The sequence below is a fragment of the Salvia hispanica genome, chromosome 4 (genome assembly GCF_029641045.1).
Source record: "Salvia hispanica isolate PSC_SH4W2 chromosome 4, Shi_PSC_v1, whole genome shotgun sequence".
Taxonomy (NCBI): Eukaryota; Viridiplantae; Streptophyta; class Magnoliopsida; order Lamiales; family Lamiaceae; genus Salvia; species Salvia hispanica.
This window is the reverse complement of record NC_142695.1, coordinates 49,042,307-49,068,279: the sequence shown is the minus strand read 5'-3', so window position 1 is coordinate 49,068,279 and position 25,973 is coordinate 49,042,307. Positions and strand designations below refer to the sequence as shown.

General features: G+C 35.2%; 3 protein-coding genes and 1 pseudogene across 6 annotated transcripts; 3 read left to right on the top strand and 1 right to left on the bottom strand.

The window, feature by feature from the left end:
- The first annotated feature begins 152 nt into the window (after positions 1-152).
- Positions 153-5,588, top strand: LOC125194493 (quillaic acid 3-O-glycosyltransferase CSL1-like). Of its 3 annotated transcripts, XM_089057308.1 has the most exons (8): positions 153-763; positions 1,226-1,315; positions 3,672-3,791; positions 3,882-4,091; positions 4,165-4,270; positions 4,364-4,509; positions 4,582-4,764; positions 4,987-5,588. In XM_089057308.1, exons 1-8 carry the CDS (start codon positions 191-193, stop codon positions 5,470-5,472), a joined length of 1,914 nt encoding a protein of 637 aa, XP_088913434.1. In that variant the 5' UTR covers positions 153-190; the 3' UTR covers positions 5,473-5,588. The 3 variants fall into 3 exon arrangements, with proteins under 3 accessions (XP_088913434.1, XP_047948698.2, XP_088913433.1); XM_048092741.2 differs by having other exon boundaries at positions 4,582-5,588; XM_089057307.1 differs by having other exon boundaries at positions 4,364-4,513; positions 4,586-5,588.
- A 2,527-nt stretch (positions 5,589-8,115) lies between these two features.
- Positions 8,116-12,189, top strand: LOC125196276 (quillaic acid 3-O-glycosyltransferase CSL1-like). Its single transcript, XM_048094726.2, has 8 exons — positions 8,116-8,817; positions 9,384-9,473; positions 9,834-9,935; positions 10,322-10,534; positions 10,616-10,718; positions 10,793-10,962; positions 11,048-11,395; positions 11,512-12,189. The coding sequence occupies exons 1-8, from the start codon at positions 8,203-8,205 to the stop codon at positions 12,052-12,054; spliced, it is 2,184 nt and encodes a 727-aa protein (XP_047950683.1). The 5' UTR covers positions 8,116-8,202; the 3' UTR covers positions 12,055-12,189.
- A 251-nt stretch (positions 12,190-12,440) lies between these two features.
- On the top strand, positions 12,441-17,580 carry LOC125192660 (quillaic acid 3-O-glycosyltransferase CSL1-like; annotated as a pseudogene). Its single transcript, XR_016137793.1, has 8 exons — positions 12,441-13,174; positions 13,886-13,975; positions 15,044-15,148; positions 15,792-16,004; positions 16,087-16,189; positions 16,264-16,430; positions 16,509-16,856; positions 16,935-17,580. The product of XR_016137793.1 is annotated as a quillaic acid 3-O-glycosyltransferase CSL1-like (transcript).
- Positions 17,581-19,684: 2,104 nt separating this feature from the next.
- LOC125195297 (transcriptional regulator SUPERMAN-like) lies at positions 19,685-20,278 on the bottom strand. The gene has a single exon (XM_048093470.2). It carries the CDS (start codon positions 20,246-20,248, stop codon positions 19,760-19,762), a length of 489 nt encoding a protein of 162 aa, XP_047949427.2. The 5' UTR covers positions 20,249-20,278; the 3' UTR covers positions 19,685-19,759.
- Between the last annotated feature and the right edge of the window lie 5,695 nt (positions 20,279-25,973).

The following is a 25,973-nucleotide window of genomic DNA, read 5'->3' as shown; positions in this document are numbered from 1 at the left end:
CCGAACGTGTCACCGTAGAGTATAATACTACAACACAAGAATAATACAACGTGATAAGGCCAAATCAGAAAACGACGCGATAAGGAAAGCACCGACCCGACTCACACAGAATTAAACACAAGTAAAGGATACCTCTTGACATCATCCATCTCACAGTTCCTCCACTCCATTTTCATTTTGTTATAGAAAAATGGAGAAATCAGTAGAAGGTCTAAATGAATGGCAAAGCCTGAAAAAACGCATGGTAATAAACAGGCTCCATGCTTTGATCCATGGCGCCGCTTTAGCAGCCCTATTTTACTACAGAATCACCTCCATCTCCATCACCACAAGTCTCCCCCACCTTCTCATCTTCGCCGCCGAGCTCGTCCTCTCCTTCCAGTGGCTGCTCAGCCAGGGCTCCAAGTGGAACCCCGTCTCACGAACCGCGTGTCCTGACAGACTCCCCGCCGACGACAATCTGCCGTCGGTGGACGTGTTCGTGTGCACCACTGATCCCGTGAAGGAGCCGAGTTTAGGGGTTATGAACACTGTTATATCGGCCATGGCGCTCGACTACCCTCCCCACAAGCTCCATGTCTATCTCTCCGACGACGGCGGCTCCCCCGTCACGTTTCGCGCGGTGAAGGAGGCGTGGGGATTTGCCAAAATGTGGATTCCGTTTTGCAGGAAGTATATGGTGAACAACAGATGCCCTCAGGCTTATTTCATGACCGAACAAACCGGTGACCATCACTTCTTACTTCGCAAAGCACACATACAGGTATCCGGTCTACCATTAAATGAATTCTCTTTTTTTTTTTTTGAGTTTTATTTTTAGTTCTTTTCTCATCAAACCCTCATTTAACATAAGCTAATTAGTTCATATGGGACTCTTTTTCACATGTTAAATGACCGAATTATCATTCATTACTCTATTTCATTATCACACGATGCTACATGTCACCGACCTTAGTGTATATTCATATCTCTAATTCAATAATTAAGATTAAATATAATCTAAGTTATGCATTAAAATATTTTTCACATGTGTATATATAGTCAAAATATCAATTAAATGGAGTACTCCGTATAAAAATGTGTGACAAGATTGGATTCAAATATGACTTAAATTAATTACAAAATTTGATTGGTACTACATAACATTTTTGTAGTATAAATTAATTTCATTTCTGTACTAGTCACAGTGTTGGATTATACTGATATTGTACGTATGATCAAGCAGAAAGCATACGAAGATTTCAAGATTTCCTTGGCTAAGATAGCTGATAGTACAGATAGTCGTGTCAGCAGAGACCACCAACCAATTATTGAGGTAATATACTATATTCCATATTTCCATATTCTGCCTTGAAACTACAATAAAATTAATACTTAAAAATAAATAAAGTTTTATTAAAGGGGCTAAGTGATACTCCCTCCGTCCCACAAAAGATGTCACACTTGTGGGATGACACGAGATTTTAGGAGGTTTTGTTTTGTGTGTTAAATTGAGAGAGAAAATATAATTCTTATATTTATGTGAGAGAGAACTTTTTTCCAAAAAAGGAAATGTGATATCTTTTGTGGGACAAACTAAAAAAGAAAGTGTGACATTTTTTGTGGGACGGAGGTAGTACTAAAAAAAAGAAAGGAAAATGATACTTTTTAATGTTATTAAGGACGCTAATTTGTGTGTCTAATTATATCACCAACGTTTCATAAAATGGCCACATATATGGTTAGTGTCCCAACTAAAATTAGCGGACACAAATAAAAGCGTCCTAAAAAAGCAAAAGATTAAGATAATTTGCTCTCAACTTAGAAACGCTTTCTTCTTCATCCTAAATTATGGTTATTTTTTTAAAATTTTAAACACTATAGTTATTAAGTCTTAATTTTTTTATCTCTAAAAGATAAATTATTTGTAGTGATATTAAGTCCCTTGACCTTCCTTGAGTTTCCCATTTCGGTTCACCCATGATCATGCATGTCGAATCCTTAATTATGTAGAATATTTTGTTATATATATCATGTGCTCGTATTATAATGATATCGCAAAATTTTAGAATATTAGATAAGCTAAAGTGAATGCAAATATGAAGGACAAAACATATAATTAAAGAGAAAATGTCTCTCTTTTTTCAAAGGCTATTCGATAATAAGAATAAATTAAAGTTTTTGAGAAGAATTTTATTAGAAAAATAAAAATAAAATAGATAAGATAAAATTCACAACTAGTTCGAAAAGAATCCTTATTTTATGTTAAAACATTTCTAAGCTCTATATAAACTTGTGGAGTATAAAATAGTAATCCTGTTTCACTTTATTAATTTCACTTTCTAGAAGGCGGCGTACGACAAGATATAAAATTTTATATTAAAATTAAAATTGACTGATTAAGAATTATAGATATTTTCTTTTTCTGAATGGGTAAACACTTATATTTTGTGTAGGTGAATTTATAAATGGAGCAATAGTGTTATTCTCGTATTGTCATTCTAGTGGAGATGATATCTATGACTAAAATCTTGGCGACAAAATAAACTTGTCCTTTTGCGGTAGGCATGTTTGGTTTGAATTTTTGCTCTTAATTATAGGATTGAGTATCTCGAATCTTGCACCATTAAGATCAAATTATTCCAAAATACAGATTATATTTTTATATTAGTGGGTTTATTTGAGAAACAATCATTGAAGATTATTTAAGTTGCACCACGCACATATGATATATTTATGATTGTTATTAATATTATAATTTGTTTTTATATTTACTTTAGTTTTGTACGTAATTAATATATATACATGTAGGGATGTAATCAATTGCTAACTAATTACCAATTCTAAATTGAGACCAATTTTCAACGATTAGAAGATCTTGTGGTTAATATAATGCCAAGTGTAATATATTTTAAATTTAAATAATTATTAATTAAATTAAAAGGGTATTAATGTCAAATCCTATATGTACTAATTATAACTATCTACTTTCTCTCTCCTCAAAATCATTTCAAATCTTTAAATTTACGTAACTATCTCAATTTAAATTATTTTTTCGCAAAAAATATATCAAATTAAAGATAATTTAATAAGGATTCCAACGAGATCTCAATTGCATATGTTCCGACGATGTTCGGGTGATGAAATTTGATAAATTATATTTCAATTTTCGTACATGTTGATAAGCAGCTATTTTCAACAAATGCAACAAAAAATCTCAATATATTGTAGGCAAAATCTCAATATTATGCATGTCCAATCTCAATAAAAATGTGTTGATATTTTCTTGTCCTTGTGTTGATATTTGTAATACACAATGTTGATATAAAAAAACACTCACGAAAATTATCATATGATAACATAATGACGATATTACCCTTTTGTTGATATTTTGTCTACTATTTATTGAGATTTTGTGAGCTTTAATCTCATCCACTCATTTTAAAATACAAGAGTGGAGATTTAGTCTTGATTTTGGATTAGGGTGCTAAAAGCATTAGAATAGGACCCTATACATGTATTCAATTTCTGTTAATACAAAATAAAAGAAATTTATGTCTAAAATAATACTATTATGATAAAGTTAATCTACTTCTTGTATATTCACAATTAATTTTAATATTTTGACATCAATATCTATACTCTAAAAACAGCATATATAGATAGATATGAATATGAATAATGATTGGCAGGTTATAAACGACGGAGATGAAATGGACAAGGACCCACAGATGCCTCATCTAGTCTATGTTGCTCGTGAGAAAAGGCCATTTCACTCACACCGTTTCAAAGCTGGAGCACTAAACGTTCTTGTAATATAAATTGTCACATACAAAAATTTAAGAATATATAAAAATATCATTCTCATAAATTAATTAATTTGTTAATTAACCTTGCTGCAGCTTCGAGTATCTGCCTTGATCAGCAATTCTCCCTACATTCTAGTGCTGGATTGTGACATGTATTGCAACGATCCAACATCAGCTCGTCAAGCAATGTGTTTCCATCTCGACCCCAAGCTGTCTCCTGATCTTGCATTTGTTCAATTCCCTCAGAGATTTTACACTTTATGTGACAAGGATATCTATGATGGCGAGTTCAGATATGCTTGGGTAATTTATTTATCTACATTATATATTATGATCCAATCTGTAATTTTAATGAAATAATTTGATTTTGTTTTAGGAAAAATGGGAAGGTCTGAACGGTCTCAAGGGACCGATTTTGTCTGGCACAGGCTTTTATATAAGGAGAGAAGCACTATATAGAAGCACTCAACAACTTCAAAAGAGTAATGTGATCAAGTCTTATTAAACTATTTGAAAAATTGCCACAATTATTATTGTTATTTTATGTATAATCATTAATATAATTCTTGATATAGATGGTGATATGATCAAGTGGTTTGGTTCGTCCGAAGAGTTCATCAACTCGGTTTACACACATAACAAACCAAATTATCCGAGTGATAATGTGTTGCAGTTTCTCGCTTCTTGTAGCTATGACAACGGCACCAAGTGGGGTGAACAGGCAAGTAATGAATGCGAAAAAATGGGCTAATTTGTTAACTTGTTTGATCATCATGTTATATATATGGTGCAGGTAGGGTTTAGATATTTCGCGGTGGTGGAGGACTACTTCACCGGACTGATTCTGCATTGTGAGGGTTGGAAGTCTGTTTACTATGAATCTTCAAGAGCAAGACCAGGTTTCTTGGGTACGTCCCCGGATAACCTAGGCGAAGTTCTCGTTCAACATTGTCGATGGAGTGTGGGACTCAACCAGGTTGCCTTCTCCAGATACTCTCCACTTGTTTATGGATTACTAAGAATGTCCATTTTGCAAAGCATGGGCTATGCAGAGATTGCATTCTACACAATCAGCTTCTTGCCTCTTTATATCCTAGCTCTCCTCCCTCAAATCTCTCTACTCCAAGGCATCCATCTCTTTCCTCAGCTCTCAAGCCCTTTTTTCCTAGTGTTCGTGTTTCTTTTCTTTTCGTCGCAGGCAAAACATTTGCAAGAAGTCTTGATGACGGGGTACCCAACAAGTACATGGATTACCGAGCAAAGAATGTGGATGATCAGATCCTTTACATCATACTTTTATGCTAATATGTATACCATCATGGATAAAATAGGGTTGAGAAAAGCCACTTTTTTGCCAACAAACAAAGCCGTGGACGAAGCAGCAGCCGAGCTCTATCAAAGGGGAGTGTACAATTTTGAAGCACCATCTGTTTTCATGGTTCCAATGTGCACTCTTTATATGATAAATATGGGGTCATTTGTAGCTGGGATTTGGCAGGCTGGAAAGGGAAATGGGATGATGTTGATAGAGAGTTTGATCCCACTGTTTGGAATGATTTTGCATCTGCCTCTGCTTCAAGGAATGGTGGTGAGGAAGGATAAGGGCAGAGTTCCCACTAATGTTTCTATTGTTTCGTTGCTGCTTTCATCCATAGTGATGGCTTATGCATCTTTTGCCACTTAATTATAGGGTTTGTGCCATTCAATTGGTATTTTGGATTTAGAGATGATGTATTGATATGAATTCTGTGTTACTATTTTTTTTTTCATTTTAATTTTCATTTTGTTTTTATTTTTACACATACATGAGTGATTTGGATTTTAATGTTATTGTGAAAAATCAGGAATCAGTTATTAGTTGTACTGTTGGATCAAGTTGGGAGAAAATTCTTAGTTTTTTTTTTTTTGCTTAAATTTGGACCTAAGTCAAAAATTGTTTTTTTCATAGAATATAAATTTCGATCGATCCAAGGAAGATGACCCATTTTCTTGGCGGCACGGGTTTTTAAGCACTTTTATTTTGTGTGTTAGGTGGATAGAGTAACGTAAAAGAGAGAATAAAGTAGAGATAAAAGAATTTTCTTTTTAGTAATGAGTTATCTTCGTTGAGACAAACTAAAAAAAAAAGTGAGTCATCTTCAGTGGGATAATGGATACATGAGAATTTAAATCCGAACAAAGTTGAAAAACATGGATTTTTAGAAAGTTCCGAAATAAGATACTTAATTATTATTTGAATAAATTATTTTATCTAAGTATATTATTTATATAAATTTCTATATTAACTATAATTTGTATTTTGGATTATTTTCTATATTAAAAAATAGAAACCGAATCGGAAATCCAAATTTTGAAAGAAAAGAAAGCAGATCGTCTAGTCAAAACCAAATAAGTGGTGGAAGATTTTAGGCAACTGTTTCGTCTATCATTAGAAAATCATGCAATATGTTAAGACAGGAAATGATGAATATCTGACATCTACGTTGTTTTCATATTCATTAGATAATATATATGGCGACCAGAGAAGCCAGTTTATACACGTTTCCTTTTTAAATTTGAATCAAGTATAACACTGGAATATCAAGGTTAGAATAATCTTCTGCCAATAATGTGCAGTTAAATACAAAAAGTCCCCTTACACTGACTTACAATTATTTATGGATGTCGCGAATTTGCACTTTGCATACTTCACCCAAGAACATTCTATGTGAAATTTAAAATATACTCCCTCCGTCCCAAGGAAGATGACCCCTTTCTTGGACGGCACGAGATTTTATGCAAATTTATTTGGTATGTTGAGAGGAGAGAGTAAAGTAAGAGAGAGAAAATAAAGTAGAGATAAAGATGTTTTCATTTTAAGTAATGAGTCATCTTAGTTGGGACAAACTAAAAAGAAAAGTGGGTCATCTTCAATGGGACAGAAGGACATTGAACGGAGGGAGTATTTTATTTTATACAAATTGCATCTATAAATTTAAGAGTTGAATTGAATTCAAAATTATACTAGTACTGTACTACTTGTAATACTCGTTCTAACGACCACCAAAGAATAGAACTAATTGGGACCGATAGGACGCAACACGATTTTTTTTAAAAAAAACTGACTTGATATTAGTTATAGGGAAATTGGTCTCTAAAACCATGAACTTTGCCCAAAATTTGGTATTTCTCATGAACTTTGAAATTGGTATATAATATCACGAACTTTGCATTATGTTTGGTATTTCCCATGGCATGTTTATTACTATATTTGACTAACTTACGAGGCTTTTATCATACTTGACACAATTAAATCAACGTGGTTTTCAACGTGACTTTTTATGCTACATGTTATGAACTTAAAAAATGGTTTCAAATATTATAAAACATATCACGGTTGCCTATGTTAAATAAGATTTTGATGAAAATATCTTATTTGAGTGAATTTGGGAAATACCAAATAAAATACAAAGTTCGTGATATTATGTACCAATTTCAAAGTTCATGGAAAATACCAAATTTTGGGCAAAGTTCATGGTTTTAGAGACCAATTTCCCTCAGTTATAAAAAGGTAGGTTTGGTCAAATTTTAATCTTCTATCTTTCAAAAATTGAAATTATTTTTTTTCTTCGGGCAAATGCAAATGCTAAGTTGGGGCACACTTGTAACATTTTTTTAATCATGGGATGAATAATAACATAAACGTGTATTAATGTGACGGTGTTGAAGACTAACTGCAATCGTTTTGAGACAAAGAAATTAAAAAAAAACATAAATTTGATTTGAGAAAAATACAATTAAGAATTTTTTAAATTTAATGAATTTTCATTTATGTTTTAAAAGATACTCCCCCTCCATTAATAAATATCCCATTTTGCATTTTGTTCGTCCACCTATGTAAATCTCATTTACCTTTTTCCATTTTTAGTAATGAACCCCACGTTATTTCACTCACATTTTATTATAAAATAATATATAAAAGTAGGATCCACTTTTTACTAACCTTTTCTCATCCACTTTCTGGAGTATTACATTTCTTAAAACCCGTGTCCAGTCAAATGTGACCTTGTAATGGTAGACGGAGAGAGTAGTTTGTAGACTAGTTAGAAATATGTGATTTTATTAGCAATCAACCTCTAAATATATTATGATGCAAAAATGTGGTTTTAAAATAGTGATAATATAACGTCAAATAATATGTATAAAAGTAAATGAGTACTACTTAAGTATGCACGTGAATCAGTAAAAATAAGAAAACAAGACCAACTATCATCCAAATAAGTACGCACTAGTATACAAAGTTGTACATGCATCATCTATGTAGTCACAAGTATTTTATTGGGAACAATATCTCTCTCCACGAATATAGGCTATAAATATATACAATTAATTTTCTATAGAATACATAAGAAAAGGAGAAAAAAAAGCAGAGGAAATGGAGAAGTCAGTCCCAATGAATGATTGGAAAGCCATGAAAGCTCAAAGAGCAATAAACAGAGTCCATTTAATCATCCATGGCGCTGCTTTAGCAGCCCTATTTTACTACAGAATCACCACCATAGCCACAACCACAAGCAGCACTCATTTTGTAGCCCACCTTGTCATCTTCACAGCCGAGCTGACTCTCTCGTTTATGTGGCTGCTCAGCCAGGCTTCCCTGTGGAACCCCGTTGCTCGAACGGTGTATCCGGAGAGACTCCCTTCCGACGATGATCTGCCCTCGCTGGATGTGTTCATCTGCACCGCCGATCCCGTGAAGGAGCCAAGCTTGGGCGTGATGAACACCGTTATATCGGCCTTGGCTCTCGACTATCCTCCTACTAAACTCCATCTCTATCTCTCCGACGACGGGGGGTCCCCTGTCACGCTCCGCGCCCTGCAACGGGCGCGGAGCTTTGCCAAGGTGTGGCTCCCGTTTTGCAGGAAGTATAAGGTGAAGAACAGGTGTCCTCAGGCTTATTTTTTGGGAGAGGAAATTGGTGGCCAGGGAAGAATTGGTGATGGTGATAGTGATACTGATCACTTTTTTGTTGATAAGAAGGCAATTAAGGTTTGTCTTTTTTGGTTTATCTATATATATATATACTCACAAAAAAGATTGGAATTGATTTCTCGTTGTTGCCTTTATCTTAATGCTACATGCTATGCCATATTTTCAACGATCTTACTCCACTTTTATGCATCGAATTAAAGAAAGAGTGAAGGTATGAAATATATTTGACAATTTTTGGTTTGTTTTTACAAGTTAAGTGGTATGTGGTACACGAGTATAATTTTAGATATAAAAAGTTCTTGTATTAAAACAGTTTTTTTATATTAAACATATATGATAAAGTACATATGTTAAATATGGTAGTGATAATTTGCAAACATTATGACAATTTGATAATGTATTGACATTTTCTAATGATGTTATTTGTCTATATATTATCCTCAAATTTTAGAATTTAACGGTACATGTCATAATTTTGAGTTTGTACAATATATAAAATTTTTATTTATATGTTAAATATTGATAAGATATATTTCTTTTAATAATTATAGATATTTGTCGGAGTTTAATTTTTAATTGGTTGTTGGTGAGGTTATTTCTATATTTTGTACTCCATGATGCAGGAAGCGTATGAGGATTTCAAGATCTCTTTGGGCAAGATTGTGACTGAGGAAGACGCTGGAGCCAGCAGGGACCATTCACCAACTATCGAGGTACTATACACTTTTGTGGTTTAGAATGCGATATGATCAAACTAATTAATGTGTGAATCTTTTGTCTGGAGATAATGCTTTCCATTTTTCAATTGAAATTTATAGTAGTACAATAAACTGCAGATTTTCACGTGAGTGAGTCCATATATAAGTAAAATACAAAATAAATTAAAATGGAATTGACTCAGTCATACTCATAAACATTTGGAACAGTAGCTAATTGAAACTAATTATCAATCTGACTAGTACCAAATATCAATAGTTGAACTATAGAAAGAAGATACTCCTACTATCGATCGCATAGTTAATTAATTGTTTTCCAAAAGCTAAGTTTGGTTCTAAATCAATGGCTAATGACAGGTGATGAGTGATGACGAAGAGTTTCCATTTGTAGTCTACGTTGCTCGCGAGAAAAGACCGTCTCATCCCCACAATTTCAAAGCAGGAGCCCTCAACGTTCTTGTAATTAATTTTACACCTGTCATATATCCTAAATGTGTTATGCATTCATATAATTTATCGATAAATATTCAATTTGATCTTATCATTAATGTTTTGACAAAAATATCACAATATTAGGTCATCACATATAAGTACCCAACATTTCAAGATAGCTCAAGAATTTTTGGAAAATTTCCAAACAAATTTTCTCTTGGAGTGGGGACCTAGCAATAAGGCAATAGGTCCTCGCCACTCTAAAAATTCGAAGGCAATTTTGTGTATTTTTTTTAGGGGACACTCGTAAGCTAAAAAGTTGGTACTTTTTTGTAATTACCTAAGACGTTTTCATTGACACACCGAAATGGTGAGGCAATATTTATTTGACAATTTTATGTGCACAAGCGCAGCTACGAGTATCAGGTATGATGAGCAACTCGCCATACATACTCTCGCTGGACTGCGACATGTACTGCAACGATCCGGCATCGGCTCGTCAAGCAATGTGCTTCCATCTGGACCCTAAACTCTCCCAGAATCTTGCATTTGTTCAGTTCCCACAAATATTTCACAACATCAGACGCAACCATGATATCTATGATGGTGCCATGAGATTTGTTTGGGTATGCATTGACTATCATTATAGTTTACACAAGGATAATTGTGTATTATTATTGTGATTCATTAGAATTGATATATTTCAGACAAAATGGGATGGCTTAAATGGCCTTAGAGGGCCAGTCTTGTCAGGGACAGGGTTTTATATCAAGAGAGAAGCACTCTACGGAATTCGGAAACTTCAACCAAGTAATACTTTTCACTTTGTAGAGCTTAGTCGATCCATGATTTATATTTCATCTTTTTGTTTCCATTTTGTGTAGATGTTGATCTCAACCAGCTTAATGAATATTACGGCTCTTCCAACGAGTTCATAAAGTCGATTTACCGAAGCTACAAAATGAATTTCTCAAGCACTGATGAATCAATGCAGAAAGAGGTGCAATTGCTAGCTTCTTGCAGCTACGACAAGGGTACAAAATGGGGGCAAGAGGCAAGTATATATACATATTTATTCTTTCATACTAAGGTAACAAGTTCGATATAAATAGTTATGTCGTGTTTGAATGGAAATGCAGGTGGGATATAGATATTTCGCAGTAGTAGAGGATTACTTCACAGGGTTCAACCTGCATTGCGAAGGCTGGATTTCAGTGTATTTTGCACCTTCAAGGCCATGTTTCTTGGGTTCATCTCCTATAAGCCTTAGTGAAACTCTTGTCCAAAACATGAGGTGGTTCCTTGGATTGAGCCAGGTTGCATTGTCCAAATATTCCCCCTTAGTCTATGGGGCCATGCGAATGTCGGTTTTGCAAAGCATGGCCTATGCAGAACTAGCATTTTACGCGATTTACTTCCTCCCTGCTTACATTCTAGCCCTCCTTCCCCAACTCTGCCTCCTTGCCGGTGTCCCTCTCTATCCTCAGGCATGCCTTCTGCTTCCACTTTTTGTTTACTTTATGGTTTCCTTTCTCAGACATTGAGGTTAATTATTTGCTACTCTCAAAATCAAAATTCCTAGGAACTTTGTTTGTTCATGCAGGTTTCAAGTCCATTTTTCCCGGTGTTTGTGTTTGTTTTCGTCTCATCACAACTCAAACATGCGCAAGAGGTCTTGGCGTCGGGAGATTCGCTCAGGACTTGGGTGAACGAGCAAAGGGTATGGGTGATGAAGTCGTTGACTTCTTACTCTTTCGCAGCCGCAAACGCGATTTTAGAGAAGATGGGACTGGCCAAAGCTAGCTTTGTGCCGACAAGCAAAGTCACGGATGATGAAGTGGATAAGCTTTATCAAATGGGGAAATACGACTTCCGAGCTCCGCCTCCATTCATGGTTATATTGTGCTCCATTTATATGCTAAATCTGGCTTCCTTGGTCGTCGGATTGGCGAGGGTTTTGGTGAAAGGGAAGATGAATGAGATGGCAATGCAGGCTTTTCTACCATTGTTTGGCGTAGTTATGCATTACCCTTTGATGGAAGGAATGGTGTTGAGGAAGGATGGAGGCAGAGTTTCACCGTCAGTTTCTCTTCTTTCGGTTGTAGTTTCCTCTTTAGTTTCGGCTTATGCAGCCCTAGCTCATTAGTGTTTACTCATGGTAATATATGCCTTTTATTTTGTGTGTCTCAATAAAGGTTTCCATAGCAAAGTATGGAAATAGTATTACTGTATTAGTAGTACATTGTGAACCCAATTAATTGCATATTTTATTTTTACTGAACTTGGTAAGTAGATTTCATATTTAAATTTACTCATGATTTCAGTTACTACAATTTATATTTCACTAATTTTTTAAAACCCTGCACCATAAAAAAATACGGTAAATATTGAGGAATGAAAGGAGTATAATTAAAACGAAAAAATAAATTAAAAAAAGGAGCACATTTTATTGTATTTGGGTATGTAATCATCTATATAGAGTAATAAAATTATATTTCAAAGGCTAGTTTAATTCGTCTTGAATCTATTGCGTTATACTATATCATTAAAATATGAAAAAATTAACAGAATTGTGCTTACATCATATCATGAGTCACAAATCTTTGATTGCTCGACTCCGGGGGTCTATTAATAGGCAGAGAATGAAAAATCAGAGAAAATGGAGAAGTCAGTCCCAATGAATGAATGGAATACCATGAAAACTCAGAGAGCTATAAACAGAGTCCATTTATTAATCCATGGCTCTGCTTTAGCAGCCCTGTTTTACTACAGAATCACTTCCATCACCGCCATAGCCACAAGCAGCAGCAGCAGCAGCCCCATTGTATTTGTGGCCCACCTTCTCATCTTCGCGGCAGAGCTGACTCTCTCGTTTATGTGGCTGCTCAGCCAGGCTTCTCTGTGGAACCCCGTTGCTCGAACGGTGTATCCGGAGAGACTCCCTTCCGACGATGATCTGCCGTCGCTGGATGTGTTCATCTGCACCGCCGATCCCGTGAAGGAGCCAAGCTTGGGTGTGATGAACACCGTTATATCGGCCTTGGCTCTCGACTACCCTCCCACTAAACTCCATGTCTATCTATCCGACGACGGGGGCTCCCCTGTCACGCTCCGCGCCCTGCAACGAGCACGGAGCTTTGCCAAGGTGTGGCTCCCATTTTGCAGGAAGTATGAGGTGAAGAACAGGTGCCCTCAGGCTTATTTCTTGGGAGAGGAAAGAAGAGTTGGTGATACTGATCACTTTTCTCGAGGAGAAGTCAATTGAGGTTTGTGTTTCTTACACTTTCTTGCTTATTTGTTCTTCACAAACTAATGCTCCCTCCATGTACAAAATAAATCGATATATTATCGAAACTATTTTTTCTAGCTAATAGCATATCTGATAATTTACATTAAATTTATAATTAATTTTAATGTAAATATTATACTATCAAATGGAGTAGTAATTTTATTCTAATATTTACACCAAATTCTGTCAACTTACTTTTAATACTCACAGAATTTATAAAAGTAATTTGAGTTGTTTGGCCACCTTCATTGATACACAAAAATCTAAAATATACCTTCACCCATCAAGTATATGCGTAAAATATAGTACCTATTTTTAGAATTTCACTAACATAAAATTGAAATTCCTTTAACAAATTTTGTGAGTAAAAAAGGAAATAGATAAAGAATACCGAGTATTTTTTAAAGTTTGAGTTTATATATAAATGATTGGAAATGCGTAAATCCAAAAATGAATATATTTTGTTCAAAAATCTAAAATGAGATGAGTTGTTTGTGGTACCATTGAAGTATTTTCTACTCTATAATGGGTTTCGTATTACCATTAGGTGGAATTTTATTAATTAATATTTAGAAAATTTAGATATAAAAAAGGTTCTTTTAAAATATTACTTAATATAGTTTCATTGGTCGGAATTTGTTTTTCCTTAATTATTACTATATTGAGATATTTTGTATGGATGATACAGGAAGCATACGAAGATTTCAAGAGTTCTATGAGTAAGATTGTTGCTGAAGCAGACGTTATGGCCAGCAAGGACCATTCACCGATTGTTGAGGTATCGAAAATGATTGAGTGTGATTATAGTTTTGTGGTTCGAATTAAATTTGATAAACATATCTAGTGGAAAAAAATTGCTAACGGACAAATACAGACTACAGAGTCTTGATGGAATAGATAAGTCTGAATGTTTAATCAGCGAGAGATGATGCTTTTCATTGTAATTGAAATAGTACAAAATAGATTAACACGAAAATAGACATGACTAGACATGACTATAATTTCACGTGAATGAGAAAAGTGAAGTACAAAATAAATTAACACTAAATACACTCATCGTTTATTTTAAACTAGTATCTCATTTAGTGTTTTACTCAGTCTCCATCGTGATAAATAATACTCCCTTCGTCTACGAAAAATAGATAAGATTGTGAATAACACGGATTTTAATATATATTCCCTCGTCCGCGAATAAGAGTCCCGTTTTTCCATTTTAGTCCGTCCGCGAATAAGAATCCCGGTTCACTTTTACTATAAATGGTAATAGGGTCCCACCTTCCACTAACTCATTCCACTCACATTTCATTTAAAACTAATATATACAAGTGAGGCCCTTATTCAACTAACTTTTTTCCACTCACTTTTCTTAGCATTTCTTAAAACCCGTGCCGCCCATGAATGAGACTCCTAATGGCGGACGGTGGGAGTAATTGGTAAAGTAAGAGAGAGATGCGAAAAGTAAGAGAGATGGAGGGAAAAGGCAGTGAAATGAGTGTTAGTCGATTGTGAGATCAACATTTAGAATGATGTGGTTAGTATTGATTGAAAACTTTTGATGTTGCTAATATTGATTGAAAACTTTTCTTTTTAAACTTAATTTATTTTTTGCGGACGGACCAAAATGACAAAATTTGTCTATTTTTTATGGACGGAGAGAGTAGTATAATATAAAATCGAGTCAAACTCAATGCTCTTTATTGATGACATTAGTCTTCACTTAAAATTAGAGTCTTTACAATGAAATGAATTTTAGCCATTCTTAAATACTACTACTATTTGTCTTCTCTTTACGAGTTAATATAAAGCAGTTAGTTAAAGTATTTTCTAAACCAACGGCTAATGACAGGTGATAGGTGAAGACGGGGAAGAGATGCCGCTTGTAGTCTACGTTGCTCGCGAGAAAAGGCCATCTCATCCCCACAATTTCAAAGCAGGAGCCCTCAATGTTCTTGTAATATTCTTTTATCTTTTATATATTCATTTATCACTCATAAATATTAAATTTTGTCACATCATTTCAACATATTTAACGAAAATAACTCATTTGGATAATCACAATTAAATACCTAATGTTTCAATTTAGCTTAAGAATGCCAATAAAATTTCGAGACAAAATTTCTTTTTGGATTTTTGGCAAATTTGAGGACCTAGCAAAAGTATAGTGCGGACATCCCTCACCAATATAAAAAATTACTAAAAAAAAGAATGACTAAAGATATTTTTCAATATTTTAAGTACATTAGCTTGTGTTTCCAAATATAATACCATCAATTCAAAAAACATTTTTCTTTTGGTGTCCCAACTATAATTAGGTGGTGCGAATGGAAGCATTATGAAAATATGGAAGCAATATGAAAATATTAGTGGAAAATTAGTCTCAACTAATGGATGTTTTCTTTTACATCCTAGATTGTGGTTATTTTTAAAAAAAAATCAATTCTAGGAGTAGTTTTTTTAGTGGATCCAAGGAAATTTTGTGTGGAATATTTTCGGGAACATTCTTAACCCAACACGGCAAACCGATGAGGCAAGATAGAATATTTGTCCTTTTAGTATAGTTTTTATTTTTGATGACTTAGTGTTTGCAATCGCAGCTACGAGTATCGGGCATGATGAGCAACTCGCCATACATACTCTCGCTTGATTGCGACATGTACTGCAACGATCCTACATCGGCCCGTCAAGCAATGTGCTTCCATCTGGATCCTAAAATCTCCCAGAATCTTGCATTTGTTCAGTTCCCACAAATATTTCACAACATCAGACGTGAACATGATATCTACGATGGTGCCTTAAGATTTATTTGGGTTAGCATTCACTTTCATTATAGATTAAGTATAATTATGCACTATTGTGATTCATCTGAATTAATTACTTAATATATTTCAGACAAAATGGGAGGGCTTTAATGGTCTTAGAGGGCCAGTCTTGTCAGGGACAGGGTTCTATATCAAGAGAGAAGCACTCTATGGAACTCGGAAACTTCAACCAAGTAATACTTGTTAACTTTGTAGAGCTTAGTCGATCCATGATTTATGTTTCATCTTCCTCTTCCATTTTGTGCAGATATTGATCTTAACCAGCTTAACGAATATTATGGTTCATCGAACGAGTTCATAAAGTCGATTTACAGAAGCTACAAACCGAATTTCCCAAGCACAGAATCATTGCAGAATGAGGTGCAATTGCTAGCTTCTTGCAGCTACGACAAGGACACAAAATGGGGGCAAGAGGCAAGTCCTATTATATAGTATAATTTACATATCTTAATTACAAGATCGATGCATAAATGTGTTTAAATGGAAATGCAGGTGGGGTATAGATATTTCTCAGTAGTGGAAGATTACTTCACAGGGTTCAATCTGCATTGCGAGGGTTGGATTTCAGTGTATTTTTCTCCTTCAAGGCCATGTTTCTTGGGTTCTTCTCCTATAAGCCTCGGTGAAACGCTTGTTCAAAACATGAGATGGTTTCTCGGGGCGAGCCAGGTTGCTCTGTCCAGATATTCCCCCTTAGTCTATGGGGCCATGCGAATGTCGGTTTTGCAAAGCATGGCCTATGCAGAACTAGCATGTTACGCGATTCACTTCCTCCCTGTATACATTCTAGCCCTCCTTCCCCAGCTTTGCTTCCTTGCTGGCGTCCCTCTATATCCTCAGGTACGCCTTATGTTTGCGTTTGTTTTGTTCACTTCAACTTTCAAGGGTGCGTTTTGTTCACTTTGTTTGCTGAAGCAGGTTTCAAGTCCATTTTTTGCGGTGTTTGTGTTTGTTTTTGTCTCATCACTACTCAAACATGCGCAAGAGGTCTTGGCGTCAGGGGATTCACTCAGGGCTTGGGTGAACGAGCAAAGGGTATGGGTGATGAAGTCATTGACATCTTTCTCTTTTGCGGCTGCAAACGCGATTTTAGAGAAGATGGGACTGGCCAAAGCTGGCTTTGTGCCAACGAGCAAAGTCACGGATGATGAAGTGGATAAGCTTTATCAAATGGGGAAATACGACTTCCGAGCTCCGCCTCCATTCATGGTTATATTGTGCTCCATTTATATGCTAAATCTGGCTTCCTTGGTCGTCGGATTGGCAAGGGTTTTGGTGAATGGGAAGATGAATGAGATGGCAATGCAGGCTTTTGTACCATTGTTTGGCGTAGTTATGCATTACCCTTTGATGGAAGGAATGGTGTTGAGGAAGGATGGAGGCAGAGTTTCACCGTCAGTTTCACTTCTTTCAGTTGTAGTGTCCTCTCTAGTTTCGATTTGTGCAGCCTTTGCTCATTACTAGCTAGTACGTTTCAACTCATGGTTTATGGACTTAATATTACAGTGAACTAAAAGGTTCACAATTCGTACGAGTCAAAATAATGATAAATTATTTAAGTAAAGTTCTATTAATATAAAAAAAGAAAATAAATTGTCTCACGAGAGACTTGAAAGTATGGTCATTTTGCTGCGTTTGTTTTAAAAATTATGCATTCTGTTCTGCCACATTTAATTGGTGAAAGGCAGAGAGCTTTACAATCTAAATGAGTCGAAAATAAAAAAGATAAATTATTGAATGAAAGGTTTCCTTTATTTTAAAAATATAGAGTAGAACTAATAAATAAATAAAATGTCTCACGAGAGAATTATAGTACTACATCATTCTGTCTTATTAATTTATTTCAGTATTTGAATCGACTTCATTCTGCCACATTTGTTTTTGTGATTCATGTGTGGCCCAATAATCGGAGCCCAATCATTCGTGCTCAATAAACACAAAGTTCTTTTTTGTATTCCTTTTGTACCAAACTGAATTTGATCGTTACAGTTTTTAAATTAAAATACCTCGCTAGAAAATTCTTTGTTGGAACATTACCCCAGTTTATAATGGGAAGCTTTCTACCATTGGACTACTCATCATTTCTTCGAAACATACCTCATTAGTATTTCTTATTAGTAATAAATTGCAGAAAAACTGCCCAAATCAAGAAATTGGGATAAATTAATTAGCTCGCAAACAAGAGATTAACTAGTTGAGGGAACATATAAGTTAAATTTTACCTTTCCGATAAAACAAGTCAAATTTCCACCAATTTTGACCTAGGAGCAAGTTGTTTGACTAATTATGCTAAGCTTATAAACTATCGAGAAGTGTTCGGTGAAATAAATCCCAAGCTTAAAAACTGTAATAATAGGATCTATAAATATATCAAAAGTTCGTATAGAACTCAATTTTATTCTTCATCAAATTACAATAAATATAGTATTTACTCTTGTCCTTATTCACGATTTCCCCCCTAAGTTATTAATTAATTCAATTTATTGAATGCCTTAACAACTTAATTACAAATCTTCCAAACATCTTATAAAATATCTAAAATATATCCTTCTAGTGATAAACTTATTTGATGACTCAAACGTTTGACCATTTTAGTTAATTATATATAGAGCATGAAATAATATTTTAAAGAGGCTTTTGTTTCTAATTTAGGAATTGAAAGAGGGTATTTGAGTAGTCTGGAAACTTAGCAGAAAACCAAATTCCATTTTGGGGAATGTGATGATGCCATTCAACATCTGGACGTTGTCGGGAACATGCAAACTATCATGTTTTGGGCTTATGGCCCCACAAAATTTAACTCCATTTCATTTGATGACATCATATTCTAAGTATTAATCATACGCACTAGCTAATTAAGTTTGTCAGTGTGTCACACTATTGCATTGTCCTCCTACAATAGGATTTCTGAAAATCTATGCATTTGTTAAAAAATGCATCAAGCAAAAACTGGAATATACTGTATATCATTATTCCTTACAGCTGCATAACTATTTATTAAAAAATACAGTAAGTCCTCCAGAGTGGGCCCAAAGGATCTATTGAACCCTTCAGTTAAAAAGGAAGTAATGATTTGAGATAGAAATAATTTGAATGGACTGAAGCTCCAAACATGCTTCATTGAAAGCTATTGTAATGAACATGTATTCAAATTTGTAATGTGTATGAATCCAATAAGTAGAATAAAGATCTCAAGTTGCTGTTAAACACAATCCCCAGAATATTGAACATAGATCGAATAAGTATCAGTAGGTTTAATTAAGCCTCGGACTTCATAAAATTTTTTTTACTTTCATTTGGAGAAAAAATAATAAATTCAGAAAAATAAATTACTAGCAAAAAAGCAAGAAGAACAATTGTTTCTCCAAACTGTCTCTCTCTCTCCAAAGACAGATGGATTCAGCAATTTTTTCATTTTCCATTACATGCTGATGAAATGGGTGAAGAGAACTTTAAAAAAAGTTGTTGTGGCCTTAGAAAATCATGAGATGCTAATGCAAATATACTTCGGAAACATTAACAGTATTAAATAACACAGTTTAATTAATAATAAAACATGACCTTTATATATGTGATCAACTGAAAACCTAACAAAGTACTACAACATAGAAAAAGAAAAAAACACATAAAAGAGGGATGAAAAATTCATCAATATTACTGCCCCAGTATTCTCTTCTTTCTCATTCTCCTTCAAATCAAGATGTAGATAAATTGCTTAAACTCAAGGTTGGTTGTGCAAGAAACTAAGTATATCCAAGACGAAGTTCCAAATCAAGTTCCTCCTCATTAGACGAACTAATCAACCCAATCTCCAAGTCGAGAAGCCCTTTTGCCGCTCTCACCTTCATAAAATCCGTGGTAATGGGTGTAGGCGTGGCCAATTTGGGAGTGAAATGAGGAAATTTCATCGACGCAGGCGGAGAAGAAGATGGGCTAGAACTAGGGTTTGAGTGAAAACTAGGGTTTGGTTCAAGATTTAGGTTAAAGGGAGCGTAATTACCTCCACTGTCTCTCGGCGGAGACTGGCGCAGCCTCGCCCTGTCTCTGCGGTGAACATTCATGTGGCCGCCGAGGGCTTGAGCGCATCGGAATTCCCTCTTGCAGAAGGTGCAGACATAGCTTCTCGGCGGCCATGCCACCAAATCTCCTTCCACCAAGTCGAAGGATGGAACCTTGAACTTGAAATGATGCATTTGCTTCATGTTGCTGCTGGCCTTCTCCATTGTGTTCATTAATTGTAAGTGTAGAGAGAGAAGCAAGAAGAGGTGATATAGAGGTGGGGAGAGGGTGAGTATGTGAGAGAGAAAAGGGCATGGAATTCAAACCCAAAATGTAAGAAATGGGATTGGATATTGGAATTAAGTGCGTATTCCCTATGTTAGGTCAGTGGTTGCTAATTGTGGAACCTCGTCCTGCCAATCCATTCCATTCTAGGAAACTCGTCTGCTCCAACTTCTTTATTCCTCTTCACATTTTTGTGTCAATCTTTACGTCACATTTTTACAATTCAAGAAATATAATTAATATATGCGTTTGGTTACTGAATGAATGTATTCATATAGTTTAGCTGAGAAAAAATCCCATATATACTTTAAATTTGAATATAACTTAAGAAGCGGTACGAGAAATCAACGATCAATTTAAAGTTTTTGGTTTTTTTTTTTTTATAATTTTTCTGGATATTTTAAGGTCATATAAATTCTAGTAGTATGAACTTGTGTTGAGAGGCAACTTTTGATTTTAAGAATATATCACATTTAAGAAACTAGGGTTTATTCGAATTTTCGTTCTACTTTCTCTTGGTTCGGTCATTCTCATAAGGCTTCGCCACTTCAGCATCATGTAGACATGTTTTGCATAACGAAAGAGTTCACCTTTTTTTTGGGGGCACATGTGTGAATTGTGCATTTCTTGTAGGTGGATCTGTCCAACTTGAATGATCATAACCACTACAAAAAAATCGCTAATTAGCGGCGGAAATTTCCGCCACTAAATCTCATTTTTCCGCCAGTAAATCAGTTAGTGGCGGAACATAACCGCGGCTATATAACCGCCGCTAAAATATCAGTGGCAGAATATTTTCCGCCACTGAGTCGCAGTGGCGGATTACCCACGGAAAATAGTTCGCCACTAACATTCCGCCACTAAAAATTTAAAATAGTGGCGGATTTGGTTCCGCCACTGAAATTCCGCCACTATTCGGCCACTATTCCGCCACTACATATAATGCTTTTTTAGTGACAGAATGCATCCGCCACTAAATTTTTGTATAGATTTTGGTTATATTTATTTTATTATTTATCCACCCTACTAAGATAATTTTTCAACAAATCAATACATTCATAGTAAAAATAACAATAGATACATCAATACTCATATTACTCATAACATCAGCGATTAATTATATTGATCATTAGTGCAATTCTAAAACTTAGTTAATAACAAAATAGCCGAGCATGTAGCTTCTCAAGTCTGCAAAATAGTTGTGGGACCGTTTTTGACAAATTAATCATCTACAATCTTGTTCCTTCCTAGTGTAATAAACTTCGTCTCTCTCAAAATCTTGGATCTTGTTCATCTTTGAGCCACCTCCTGAAGCCACACACATATACATTAGCATTAAAACAACTTCCCCTAAAACCAGAAATCAAATAAGTGGATTATCTTCCACATAAATCCTCCATCCCATCTTTAGTTTCAAAAACAATTGAAGTTATATCAAAAACAATTGCTAGCATAAAGTTAAGTCTAGTGCATTGATTGAAAAATGACTTTTAAGTAATTAAGCTGATTGTAAGTAGAAGTGATTTAGTTAAAAAAAAAAAAGGCTATTTAACAGTTATTGACTTCCACTATAAAATAAAACATGGAATTAGAAGGATAACATCTATATGTAACGCCATTATTGGCTGTCAGATTCTCAAATGGCAACCAAGTCCCTCCACTAGCTTATATCCCCAGATATACACTGGAACACTACAGCCTCTCATTAAGTTATTTGGACGAAGTTTGAGGAACTAGCAGCACCAGACTGCTCCATAAGAAATCCAATCCAGAAGATAAGAAACGGGTGAGATATGCTTGTTCAAGCAGCAAATACACAACTCTCAGTAAAAAAATCAAGGCCTTTACTGAGAAGAAAAACAAATTCACAAAAAAATAGAAAGCTAACACAATAACTTTTATCAGACAAATCCAACAACTAAATCCTAAAACGGAAACAAATTATTCAATTTTTCTCTTCGATTTCATACAACACAGAAAATTAAATAATTTTCTTTGAGGAAGACCACAACCTCAGTCAAATTTCAACAAACGCAAGCCAAAATGCACTACATTTTAGAGTAGTCATATAAAGAATGAACAATAAAATGGCCATAGATTTGCAGAAATAAAAATGATTCAAGTAGCAAAATCACAACTAACCTCCGCTTCTAGCATCAGGTAGAATATTCTTCATCAGGTCGGGCAGCAGAGTAACTTGACTGGTGGGACTGGTGGAACTGTTGGCTCACCAACAGATCCACCACCTTCTGCATCCTGCTCACGTCCTCTTCCAACTTCATTCTACGCTCACGCTCTTCGTTGAGATTTTGTTGCATCTCACTTTTCCACTTGGCATCCTGTTGATTGCTAGTTGAAGCAGTCACAGACTTACTCCCTAAGAGCATTGGTCCAAGGACTCCCGTTCCAAGCATCCGCTTCTTCTTGTCAAGGTAGCCTCCCATGACTTGATTGACATATATATCATTTAGATTTGCTCCCTCACCTTGTGCAGCCGCAATCTCTTTTACCTTGGCCTATTAAATGAAAATTCAATAATTATTGTATGATTAATAATTTAAATGCGTATCAACTTTTAAATAAACTTACATCTATCTCTTCGGCCTCCTTAGTTGTATATTTTCCATTCTTGAAGTGTAGTGCCAAGTAGGCATCATACATACAATCTCCAATAGAGACCCCCTTTTCATTTGCCTGTTTGTCAAAGATAATAAAACAAATATTAATATAAATAATGAACTTGATTTATTACATGTCACTTACTATTTTCTAAGCTTTAACTACAGCACACGATGTGCCCCCATAATGTTTGCTATAGCCCGTGCCGGGTCCACCTTTCTCTGAATATCTCGCCTTCCGTGCGATTTCTGACTTGTATTTAACATCCTTACTTTCCCAATACACGAGCAGCCCATTCCACAATTCTTCTGACACAAATGCTGGCCTCTCTTTCAATTTCTTAAGGGTGGAGATGAAGCCAGAGTATCTCTCTCTTGCCCTCGACGTCCAAAGTGTACGCACATCGTGTTCCCATGAATCCGGCCAGAAAAAAGATTTCTATAGGAAAATAAAACGTTATAATATTATCTTTATCAAACAAACCTTCTATGTATGTGCAATACTTACTCTAAATTCTTAAACATGACTTAGAAAAGCTTCTAAGATACCTTAACATCATTAATGTTAACTACATACCAGATGTTGTTTCTTCAAGAAGATGCCCACAAACACCACTCTTTCCACTAGCACCAACTACAAATGTTTCTTCAAGAAGATGTCCTCAAACACCACTCTTCCCACTAGCACCAACTACCTGTTTTGAATTTGTAAGGATAATTACTTACATATGATTTTGACTCAAAATTAATAATGAGAATAATACCTACAGAAACCTATTTTTTTATTGCACCAGAATTAGAATAGGCCAGACTAGAATATCTTAGAATTAGCATAATAAGCCAAGTATTTAATACTCAAACACATTACATAATCCTTAAAAAGTCCTAACTTTAGGAGGTCCCTTGTGAAATGATTTCAGTAGTGTCTACATAAAGTAGATGCAAAATTAAAACACTCGAAAATATTATGGCTTTGATAAAGATTGTTCCAATAAAAGATGTAGCATCTCAGACATAATATTTATATAACAAACTGCATAAAAAATGAATGATACCCCTAAAACTCTTAGCTAAAACCACACAAGTTTAGGGAAAGGGAGAAAATTTTACGTTGCACCTGCTTCCACAAGAGAACACTTATAATTCTCTTGGCATACCATTAGTGGGTTTATGAAAAACTATTTAATTATGAGGAAATACTAAATAGAATCTTGATTGTAACAAGAAAAATAATGAACTATTAACCTTGCTTTTAAGAGTTTGAGAACAGAATACTTAAGTATCTATGTTGCTGGAAGTATCATGAAGCAAATTATCCGCCACCTATTCACATGTAGCATGATCATGAAAATTCAGACAAATGTCATTTTTGAACAGATTTAATTTTTCAGTAACAAGGACCAGAAAGTCGAATAGTGAGAAACATTGCGGACTTTGATGTTTTACTGAAGTAATGCTACATTAAGGAGAGGTAGCAAAGAAGTAGAAGGCATCACATTAATTTCTTCAACAATCAAATGGCACGGATTGCATGACTATCCAACTCAATTTCCACACATAAATTAAAAGATTTCAGAGGATTCGTTTGATCAGATCATCAACAAAAAAAGACAAATATCAAGTAGTATTTGACTAGTAGCTGACCTGAAAAAGGCAAATATTAAGATGTACTTAAGGTTTAATACAAGTGAACAAGCAATCAGTAATCTTGTCTACAGAATCAGTCTTATGGCCTGATTAAAAGGCGATTCTATGATTAAAAGAGTGATATTCTAGTTTTGATCACAATGATTAAAAGGCGATTCTATGATTTGGAAGTCGAGTTCACATAGCAGCAATATACACTAATATTCAAACTGCATCTCCAACAATAAGTTTGTTTCTGGTGAAATATTTTCCATTAGGTGTCTTTGTACTAATCTGCATCGAAAGCTTGTAACCACTGAAGCTATTATTACTCCTAATCGCGGACTGATGGAGTATATATTCATGAATTAAGAAAGGGTAGAAATCTTTTTAGTAATGGAGCTGAAGCTATAAAATTTTCAGCAGCAAGGAGTTTAGATTTGAAGAACATACAAATCAACGTAATTTTTTAAGGTTGTTGAGCAAGTTTTGAACCTCCATTTCTTAATTAAGCTTCCGAAAGGCTGCAAAGGACTTAACAACCAAATAAGAGCAATAGTTTAGGGATCTCTTGGTATCAAAACAGAGTGTACAAATGAGAAGTTGTCAAAACAGTAAGAGCAAATAAGAGGCTGCCATCGCCATGTATGATGATATTTAATGCCAAGAAACAGAGGCCAAATATTCAGGCAGTTGCACCATCGATACTTTCAACAGAACAGCTATCAGATTTTGGCACAGCTCCTTTAATTTCTCAGATTCAGGATCAACAATTAAAAAGCCATACAATATTCTAATCTGACCAAATCTCCCTGCTGCCGTGCATATATATACACACAAACTCACTCTCTCCTCCCCACACCCACTCTAGTCTTTACTCTCTACTGTCGTTGCACAAAATCAAGCAAGGAGATAGGAGGCGGGGGTATGGTAAATTGAGTACCTGGTGGCGACAGCGGTGGTTGTTGAATGCGAGCGGACGACGGCGACGGAGCTGGAGCGGCGAACGGCGGCGGCTGGAGCGGCAAACGGCGGCTACAGGAGGGAGGATTCGTGAATTCGCGGGAGCGAGAATTCGCGAAGAGGGAGAATGAAATACGTAAAGCCCTAATTAATTTAATTAAAATTCGTACTCTGGCGGAATATAATCCGCCGCTGTAGCAGTGGCGGAAAATCCGCCACTATATTTAATTTTTTATAATATTCTGTATATTTTATTTGAAAAAAATTTGTAGTGGCGGAATTAATCCGCCACAGGGGTGGGCAAATTAAAATCCGTCACTAATCCGTGAGAATTCCGCCACTGTTCGTAGTGGCGAATAATCCGCCACTGTTCCGCCAGTACCACTGGCGGAAATATTCCGCCACTGATTTCTGCCACTAATTAGTGATTTTTTTGTAGTGAACGTTTGAAGCTATATTACTTTTT

What these genes read in the sequence shown, in the direction of transcription:
- LOC125194493 (XM_048092741.2), top strand. Translation starts at nt 191, where the DNA reads ATGGAGAAATCAGTAGAAGGTCTAAATGAATGGCAAAGCCTGAAAAAA. An exon ending in TTCGCAAAGCACACATACAG is followed by an intron (nt 764 to 1,225) that starts GTATCCGGTCTA and finishes ATGATCAAGCAG; the next exon opens with AAAGCATACGAAGATTTCAA. An exon ending in GCACCAAGTGGGGTGAACAG is followed by an intron (nt 4,510 to 4,581) that starts GCAAGTAATGAA and finishes TATATGGTGCAG; the next exon opens with GTAGGGTTTAGATATTTCGC.
- LOC125196276 (XM_048094726.2), top strand. Translation starts at nt 8,203, where the DNA reads ATGGAGAAGTCAGTCCCAATGAATGATTGGAAAGCCATGAAAGCTCAA. An exon ending in TTGATAAGAAGGCAATTAAG is followed by an intron (nt 8,818 to 9,383) that starts GTTTGTCTTTTT and finishes TCCATGATGCAG; the next exon opens with GAAGCGTATGAGGATTTCAA. An exon ending in GTACAAAATGGGGGCAAGAG is followed by an intron (nt 10,963 to 11,047) that starts GCAAGTATATAT and finishes ATGGAAATGCAG; the next exon opens with GTGGGATATAGATATTTCGC.
- LOC125195297 (XM_048093470.2), bottom strand. Translation starts at nt 20,248, where the DNA reads ATGAACACAATGGAGAAGGCCAGCAGCAACATGAAGCAAATGCATCAT.